The sequence below is a fragment of the Bombus impatiens genome, unplaced genomic scaffold, assembly GCF_000188095.3.
Source record: "Bombus impatiens unplaced genomic scaffold, BIMP_2.2 scf_0548, whole genome shotgun sequence".
In the NCBI taxonomy this organism is placed as follows: Eukaryota; Metazoa; Arthropoda; class Insecta; order Hymenoptera; family Apidae; genus Bombus; species Bombus impatiens.
Genome location: NT_176967.1, coordinates 138,235 through 148,459, shown reverse-complemented (window position 1 = coordinate 148,459; position 10,225 = coordinate 138,235). Strand labels below are relative to the sequence as shown.

The following is a 10,225-nucleotide window of genomic DNA, read 5'->3' as shown; positions in this document are numbered from 1 at the left end:
CGTGACCCCCGTTGGCAAGACGCACGCGAACTCGTGTTTTCGCTTCGTCGTTCCCCTTGGCTCCATAGCATGCGTGTACGCCTTTTTTCCCTCGGGGTTCACCGTGTCGCCGTTATCGACGTCGTACGCACGCGATCGGCTCCGCTGCGCAAAAACCACCGCCGTCTTTGCCACCATCTTCGCATCGCGGCTGAGAGCTTGAAAAACTACCTCAAGGACCCATCGCGTGGCCAATGACGTCATCAGATGCGCATTCGTCCGTATAATTACGCATCGGGGGTGTTTCCAACCCCTTGAGCGATTAAGCGCGTCAGCCACGTTTCGAGAGAACGCACGCCAGTACCTGACCGTTTAAAACGGTCGATGATTTTTACGCTCGTCCATCTCTAAAGAGCGTGGAAAGTCTCGTAACAAGGTTTTCGTCGCAAGGATTATAGTTATTGCTTTATTATTCCGCTCGATTTTATTATTCCTTCGAGCTGACAGATACGACTGCTGCCGTTACCGACGCGACTTCGACTTTATGCTCTGAAAACTTTCAAGGTTCTGTAGAATTATTAAGACGGCCCGCGAGCGATATACTCGACGAGGCTCCGAACCGCTTTAAACGCACGGTTATTCCAAGAACATGTTCACTGGATTTACGATTCATTTCCGCGAAACGAGCACGAGCTAATCATTCCATGTTGGAAAAAGTATCGATAGCGTAGTGGAAGACGTTCGACGAACCAGTCTGGTTCCAGTAGTCGTTTCCGACTGTCGCGTGATCGATAGCCCGTCAACTATTTTTATCAATCGCTGCGGTATAAAAGGCAGTCGTCCAAGGTTGTGCTCGATACTACGGACTAATCATCGTTGTTTCCAACATCCGATAGCAGCGAGCAACCTGAAACGTTCTCCGTTCTCGGGGACTCGCAAACGAGCAGCACGCACACACGCACCAACCAACCAGGCGTAATATCCACTAATTGTCCCGCGATTAATTACGCGCCCGTCCGCACATGGCCAACTGCGACCAAGCTAATCCGCCACTGACATTATTATCCGGCTGATTGTCAGCCACGTTACCGAGCTTCGTGCCGGTGTCGTTTCGATCGTCTCGATTAGAAGTCATTTACACGAGCAATTTTCGCGACGATACCAAGCTCGATTGCACCGTGGCCGAGTCGAACGAATGACTGTACGTTACAGGAGTTGAGTTATTTAATGGCAACGGCCGAATCGAGAGATCTAATCTACCAGCCACGGCTAGATATTGATGTTAACTGGCAAAGCGCAAGCTACTTGGTCACGGAAAATAAAAAAGCTTGCGGTATTTCGTAGGAATCGATAGCTTTTAGAAATTTAGCCACTGTTCTCTGTTCGATATTAATAACCTCGTAATATCTTCGTTAAAACGCGTTTTAACGGTCGAAGAACGATAATGGAACGTGACGATCATCCTTCGCCTGGTCATTTGTTTTCATCCGAAGAAAAATATGATCGGTTAAAACAAAGGCAGAATAAACAGGAATCCAGTGTACCTCTCAAAACCTCGATAGATTCATATCAACGACGATCCACTGTATCTATATTAATTCGTGACAGCCACTTTTCTTCCGAGCTCGCGTCCAACCATAAATAAGCACAGCCGAACGAATGAATTTCTTTTTACTTTTGAAAAAATTCCACTCGATTCAGCGCATAAATCGCGGTCAGGTGGACGCGCCATCGATCAGAATTACCAAAAGCCACGGCGTCGAAGGGCTGGAAATGCCCGTGGCGAAGGGAAAAATTTGTTTCGACCGTTTCACGCGCGATGTCACTGAAATGCAAATCGCGGGGCGATAAAAAGGCAGCGTGCTGACCGCCGGCAAACTGTCCACCCCAAACGCCGCATACGCTCGGAGAATGCTCGCACGCGGAGCATAATCCTCGAATCAACCCCGAAAACCAGCCGCGGGCTTCGCTAGAAAAAAAGGGATCGCCTCTGTACCATTTCGCCGACAAGCTAATCGATCGCCATCAGTTCCATTTCTATCACGCTGTACCTTTTTTCCCTCGCCTCCACCGTCTCTCTGTTTTTCCTCCTGCCGATGGCTTTTTTGCGCGAGTTTCAATTATGGTAAAGAATTTTTTGTCAGCGATCGCTGTCGACGCGTGGTCTGGCGCCAGGTACTCTCGAAACGAACCACAACCGAGCAGGCCGCAGCACTAGAACCGCGGCCGGCACACAGCTGAAATTCTGGCGTTCAATTAAATCCGCGTTGACACGCGGTCAGAAATTAAAGCCGTACCTGGCCTCCAAAGAAATATCGCGCTTCACGTCCCTGCCGTGATATATTTTTGCAATTTTCTGATAAGAAACGCGCAGTACGTTCGTGCAATGAGTGAAGCGAGGGTATTTATTCGTTTATGAGGAATTAGAAGATAGAAAAATCCACGGATATATACCTTTGAAACAGCCGAACTAGATTTACATTTCATTTTTTTAGTCACGTTCGTGAAGATATGAACATCCACACTCTGCTAATAACTTACGGTTTTATATTTGCGGGCGATGGTTGGTTGAGTTGTTGTTTAAATGACGAGATTACTTGGTTTTGAAACATCGTCAAATATATTTGAAAATATTATAAATATAATTGAAAGTCAGGCGTAGATTGCTCGATTCTGATCGTTAAAGGAATGTTCGATAAGAACGCTCGATACTAACCGGTTCGCTAATTGATCGCTAATAAAATTGCACAAGACTGAGACTGACAAACTGGTCATCTTACGATCGCGTTCGTTTATTTATACTGGTTATATTGGTCAGGAGTTTGTTTATTATTACATTACGTATATTCTAACGATGTTGATACTCCGAAGCAAAGCAACAACATGATTGGAATTGTCCTCTAGCTTATGTGCCGCTACATATTTTTCTCAGTCTTTTTATCTAGGATTTCGAAAGACTAGGATTTTGTAACGTCGCGAACAATTTGTCGATTAGAGGGGCAACCACAAATAATCCAGTGAAACGGATGATCGTACGCGTACTCGTTTCAGAAGAACTCCCGAGCCGAGAGAGCAACGCGATTCATCGACAGCCGGCTTAACAGTCAATTAACGTCGAATGAACTCGATGCACCGCGGCGAGGATGGCGAACGAGTACATTTTTCCTACACAAAGCGAACCGCCGGCTTTTTGTTTCCCGCTTTAGACCGGCTCCACCAATTTCCAGGGTCCGCATTATCGCGGTGCACCGTGATGACAACGGCCTTGAAGCGCGTTTCCATGGGATATGCGAGACCGTAGTGAAACAAGTTCCGTTTCGATCGTCGTTCCGAATAATCAGTGGAGAGCAACAACTTTCAGAAGGAAACGAGGGGATGCAGAACAAACGGAAGCGAAAGTCCTTCATCCGAGTTTTCGTGAGTGCAAATGGATAGGTAACGAGATTTCGCACACAGAGACGCTGCGAATTCCCCCCTTGTAGAAATCGTAGTTGCGATCGATTTCCAGCGGAAAGCCGGAAATGATCGGAGGGCTGTGTTTTTCAGGCAAACACGGCCACGAAGGGTATCAGGCATCGATTATATAACCGCTATCGATCCAACTTTAAGAAGCTAAGGTAGAATTGAATGATAGGTCGCTAGGGGATTCCCGGGAGGAAGCACGTGGCCATACGTTCCACGTTGCATTATGAAACGATAAGAGGATTCTCTCTACCTCTGTTCATCCGCCTCGCTCTTTCTTCCTTCGTTCTGCGATCGAAGCGATACGAGTACGGTTCTTAAAAGAGTCATGTCAATTTACCGTGGCCCACAGTTCCACGAAGATTTGCAACGCGATCGTTTCACAAATCTGATCGAAATAAGTGTAGTGTAAACGAGCGAAATCAGTTTCGTCGGAGTTTAACAGCGGTCGCTGCAATCACGTTTTAATCAAATATTCTACGCTAGCGATCGAATCGATCGCGTTCAACGACTGCCGGTATATTTTCGAGCAAACAATCGGTGCTATGGGACAGGTTCCCAGAGCGTAGCCAACAGGTTCTCGTCACGTCGCTTTGCGTACGCATCTCGCGTCACGTCACAATTATCCCATTCTAACCAAGAACCTCTCTTCGCCCGTAAATAGTGCAAATGTGTATCGCAGACACTACCGTCACCGTGATACCGTAGCGTATGAAAGAATCGTATCTGGACCGTGGATGACCGTCCTAGCGTTATGTTTCGCTTTGAAGCTCGTAAATACCAGTGCCATGAATCATAGTGGAGCAAAAAGAAGTACTCTATTGTCGCGATCGCTTCGACAACGGCAACGATAGCGAGTATCGCCGTGATATTTCGACGAAACGAGGCTCCGTCGAATTCATCTCTGATTAATGCCGCTGGCCGACGATTTGGCGCCGATACTGATTGATTAATCGCACTGTCGGCCGTACGGTATCGGCTCCACCGTACCCGACATTGCCTTGCTTCTATTCTTAGACCGCCTACATTGACTTTCTGGGTTAAAGCGTGCGGTCGTATCGCAGTGACGCGAGAGTCACGACCAACCTGCCTCTTCTCTTCTCTTCTCTTCTCCGAGTCGAATCGCCCACTTTTTACATCATCGAAAAGTTTTCGATTGATCCTCGTGACCCCGAGCTTTGGTCGGGAGATAAATTTTATCCGAAACTCTATCCTATTCCGTGCTTACAATTAACCCTTTCTTCGTAGAAATGAATTTCCTTAGGGAAAGAGGGAATCTGCTAGATTGGTGAAACTGCACGAAAACTTCAGCATAAATAATAGCCAACCGCTTGGTCCATGGGAAACGCCCACTCGAAGATGTGGTAGCCGGAACCTTTAGTTTTACTAGATTCCAGTATCGTTAACAAAGTAGATATAATTATCACAGCCAGATATTCGTTGGTTTCACTCGATTTAGTAACATCGTGATAATTCGAAAGTTACATATCCAACGATCTACGTATACGTCTCGAGAATTATTTTATATCTTTGTTACACGATCATACGATTATACGATTTTCTATACGATTTCAAGAGCCATTCTGTTTTATCGTCGCAACGTATCACCAAATAATTCAATTACGACAGTCGCTTCGTTCCTAATTCCTTCGATAGAATGTAAAACTGCATCGATAGTGCAATCGTTCATTGTCCGATGCTGTTGAGGTTATTAGATGTATGAACAGAGGAACGCGTGGATAAATTGTAAAGTAGGAAATATATTTTAATACAGAAGTGTAAGTACAAGTAGGAATATAATTTGAGCTGGTCCTGATCCGCACGCTAGCAGTGTTACCCTATAACTGAAAACCTCGAAGCCATCGTCGCCTGTCTACCGTCTATGGTCTGCCTTTGTCTCAGTCTATACGCTGTCGATGGCTTCGTTGCTTGAAAAAACTAAAAAGACCAGATGTAGAGTTTCCTTAGAAGTGGTGACCACTTCAACAGATGCAAAAGAGCTAAAGTCAATTCTAGAGAGTCAACGAGATATGGTCTTCTGTTTCACCATTGTAACGTATGATCAAGTAATTCAATTATGACAGTCGGATCGTTCCTAATTCCTTCGGTAGAATGTAAAACTGCATCGATAGTGCAATCGTTCATTGTCCGATGCAAAAGGATAAAGTCAATTCTAGAGAGTCAACGAGATATGGTGTTCTGTTTCACCATTGTAACGTATGACCAAGTAATTCAATTATGACAGTCGGATCGTTCCTAATTCCTTCGGTAGAATGTAAAACTGCATCGATAGTACAATCGTTCATTGTCCGATGCAAAAGGATAAAGTCAATTCTGGAGAGTCGACGAGATATGGTCTTCGAAGCTCGCTACAGAATAGTCTCGCGCACGTCGCTCTTCTTCGTTTGTTCTCCACGCATCGCGTTTCCGTGATTCGTTGCTCTCACCACCGTTACAACTCGCTACCACCGATAACTCCGTCTTCCGTCACCGAGTTGTTTCTCCCTCCACCGTACGATTTTTTCTTTCTGCGGCGTAACATCTTTCTCGCCGCCGCATCATAATACGAGAAAAGATGAGAACGCGAGGAAGCATTAGCGACCGCCATCGGAAAATGCCCTCTTCCCTTTCACGGCGATCCCTCGCCGTACCAGCCTTTCTCGCACGAAGCGTTCCGACGAATTCTTCGTTATTGTTCGAGCGACGGAGTCGCGCGTGTCTCGCCGAATCCATTGTCGTCGACGAGCGAACGAAAAACCGGGCAAACCGCGACGTCTCTCGATCCTCTCCGGCGCCGCGAGTTTTAAAGACGCGTACGCGATTCAATGGAATTTAACAAACGCGGTTTATCGTTCTGCACGCTTCTAGGTATCCTTTTGCCAAGTATCCGTATACCCGTAGCACAATGAAAAAGGCACGACGCGTGTCGTCGCATTCGTATTTTATCGCCACTGTTTCGCTTTCAAGGTTTGACCAAGAACTGAGTAGTACGAGTCAATGATATCTGACGCTGACAAGCTAATGGCATGGTCGTACCGTTTCATTCAGTTCGTTTGCACTTGTAACACGGTCGAACGTGTAATGTACACGCGTGCATTCATATTTTGTCACGATATTTTACTTTTCGAACTTTGCATCAAGTAATACGAGTCAATGATATCGGACTTCGTTGAATTAATAACATAGTCGTACTGTCCCATTCAGTTTGTTTATATGCCGAACGCAGTGAAGAGGATACAACGTGCCAATGAATTCGTATTTTGTTACGACATCTGCGTTTTTAGTTTGACGGAGGGGGACAGTAGTACGAGTCGACGATATCTGACATTGTCCAGTTAATAGCATAGTTATGTACTGTTTTATTGGGTTTGCTTTACTCTGAACACGGTGAAAGGGAGACAACGTGTCACAGCATTCATATTTCGTTACAAACCTCTGATTGTTGAAGTTCGACGTGGGATGAAGTACTCAATAACACGCAACACGGCGGAGTTAATATCGTACGTAGTACCGTTTTATCGAGCCTCATCCATCGCTGAATCGGAAACGACGTCTCGTAAAACGAAATACGTAATTTAATACTCGTCGATTCTAGTTGCTATTAATTCTATATCTATACATAAAAAGAGTCGGCAAGAAGGAAACGGTAGGAGTCAATAATATCCGGCGTCGATCGCTATCCAAGTGTCTACCGAAAGTTGCCATCGCAATCGCCCACATCTGCGATTCCAATTTCCCTGCTTATTCGTACTGCTTACGCTCGCTTCGTGGAAAAGGAACCCGGAGGCAAAAGCGAAACCTTCACGATCGTACAAATTTCTGACAAATAATATTTCTTACGATGCGAAACCAACAAACGTATCGTTGAACATGCACTTTTCTTACGATGGAAAGTCGAGAACGTTGCGGTACGAGCAAATAATTTCCGACGTCGTAGCACGCCATCATCGTGCTTCTCGATAAAGACGAACGTTTCGAGTGTCGTTTCGTTGGCGAGAAAGAAATTTCCAACGGGTAAAAATCGTCGTGGTGCGGGCGAACGGGAAACAAATCGCTGAGAAACGTTAACAAAACATTTACTTCGCGAAGAAGCCTCGATGTGACGTAAATCGCGTAAAATATTCCCACCACGCCGTTCATAAATATTACGTAACGCGTTGCACGATACATCGGTGCATTTACACGCGTAATATTTACAGAATCGGCGACGGTCGTTCGAGTTCGATCCGTGATCGAAAATGCTCGTTTTATTGGCCGCGAGAGTTTCGTGATTCCCGTGCGTATGAATAATCGATCAGCGTGGAGCCGTGAAAGCTCGGCCTCGGGGATTCTCCGAAGAGAGAGAGAGAGAGAGAGAGAGAGAGAGAGAGAGGAAATAGAAGCGCGAGGAAAAGAGGCCAAAGAATGGAACATCTGTGTCGGCGATTGAATATATGAATGAACGTCGCGACAGATATATCATGGCTACGTTGCCGCACTACGTGTCGCGTACGATGCGGCACGAAACGCAACACGTGCACCTTTGCGCTAAAATTTATGGCGTCTTCCCCCGTTCTTTCTCTGAGATTTAATAAGATCTTGCGACGCGGACTAGCTCGCGACTCACGATATCTTATATTTGCTACTGTAGTATCGTGGACAAATGGCCTAAGAAATATCGGCTGAACCGTAAATAATGTTGCGAGAAAGCCCAAGTGCCGACAGGCCCATCAATGTGTCGTCGGCTCTTCGGTCGAATAGTCACGCGGGAAAGAGACCTATGTGATCAAGGCCATGGACAATTGCGGAACGCGTACGTGGTAGGGCTGTGAGAAAAGACAAAGGGATGCTTAAGGGTTTAATTAACGAATTAACAGTCAGTGTGAGTTGAGCAGTCAGAGTGTTGTCGAGGAGGAAAGAGAGCGTTGGAACCGTGGTGACGAGAGTTGTGAATTAACCATTTAATTATCTTAGTTACGCTGTATTTAGTTCGCGATAAATAACCATCGTTTCCTGTTTAGTCCCTTCTAAATAAATAAATAAATCCTACTACTGTAATTGCACCGCGATTTGAAATTGCATAGAACGCAATGCGGATGATACGCAGAGATGTACAAGACGTTGGAAATAAAAATATGTCCGTGCAGGTTCCATTTAGTCGCGTTTATAAAAACCTTGACTTGCATAGGTAATTACCGACGATTTGTCGAAAGCACGTGATAGTTGTACGTACATGGCGAAAGATGGAAAGCCAGAAAGATGCGTGACGAACGATCGTTCGCGTAAATGCGATTCAACGACGAGGATACACGGCGCACCGGTTTCATTCTCATCGCGTGAGGACGTCGCGAGCGAAGAGACGCGAATGTGACGCATCGTCCGCGGAAACGGCGTCGTTAACATGGACGCAACGACGCCTCGGCGTTATTTCCGGTAACGACACTGCATTTGTCTGTCACGCGTATCTCTTTCAAATGGAAAGTCGCCTCTGCCGTCGCCGTATCGATCGACGCGTTCAGGATCCACTTACCGGGTGTAAAATTCACCGGTTTCTCCTTGAATTCCAAGCAACCGTTGTAAAACTGGCCCAGCTTCTCGAACACGCCCACCATATGGCCCGTCCTGTTCCCCAGCAGCTCTGAGAAATGTTAAAAACGCGTTAATTATTAAATAGGTCGAATACGGGACTGGAATTCGGTCGATCGCTACGGGGCACTTTTCGTAAATTCTCGATATAATTTTCGTTGGGAAATGTAAGACGTTGAGCGATGCTACTCTACTTGAATGTTCTTGTCTTAAAAGAATCTTAACGTCGCGAAAATATTTTTACGCGTGGAGTTGAAACACGAAATTATACACATCGATAGCGATTCTTGTTTCGAAAGTTAACAAACTTTGTAATCCCGTAGAATGCTTCAAATTTTTATATCTCGTATTTGTTTCACCGAGCGAAAAGACACGATACTTTGAAAAAAAGTTGGGGAGAAAATTGGAACAAAAATTCTTCCCTATTTTCCTCCAACTTGAGAAAAGGTTAAAAAAGAAGTGGAAGAATCGGTAGAGAAGATTGTAGGGTTAAAGGAAATACTAAATCGCGAATAAATTCTTCGAAATGTTTCAAACGCAGAGTAGGGTGAAACGATAAAAATGGTAGACAATCGTCCAGAAACGGAATATAGCATCGTGGAAGAACCGAATGTTTCCCGAGTGCACGCGAACTCTTTGTACCGAAATATTTTTCGTCGCTGCAGATGCACCGTGGCACGAGCAAATATAAATCACGGATTCATTGCTCTATAAAAAGATCGACGCAAACCTCGACCGACACTCCGGCCGAATATACCACGACTCGGCCATTCAAAGTTCGAAAATGGCAAAGGTTCGCTTGGGTATCGCTAAAAGCGATTGAGGAGGTTGTCTCCGCCGAAATAGATCGAACGAGGATTCGTTCCGTTTTAAAAGCCGGTGTTACAGTAGTCGGGGCAGTTAATAAAACTAAAGAAAAATAGAGTCGCTGTACGTTCGTGCTAAAAGCGTAAGTTCGCATTCTAACGAAGACAGACGCGCACCGAAAGGATTCGGGAATCTGGTGAGCTGACATTTATGGAGATAAATTTTCAGTATTATACCAGTAGCTTTCCAACTATCGTTTTAATTAAAATCAACCGTCGATTCGAAATTCTTTCCTTTTCTTCGAATTCAACGATTTTTATACTTGCAATTTTATACTTCTGCAAATCGATTTATGATAGCATTTCAGCCCGACTACTAGTAAATCACCGAGAGCCGAACGAACGTGGAATGG

At 45.3% G+C, this 10,225-nt stretch overlaps 1 protein-coding gene across 2 annotated transcripts in view; it reads right to left on the bottom strand.

Moving 5' to 3' along the window:
• LOC100744815 (neprilysin-1) overlaps positions 1-10,225 on the bottom strand; it is a 70,553-nt gene that overhangs the window by 40,333 nt on the left and 19,995 nt on the right. For both annotated transcript variants that reach the window (XM_003491377.3, XM_012388500.2), the window contains exon 4: positions 8,951-9,058. In XM_003491377.3, the coding sequence (XP_003491425.1) occupies positions 8,951-9,058 (108 nt within the window). The remainder of the gene's footprint in view (positions 1-8,950; positions 9,059-10,225) is intronic.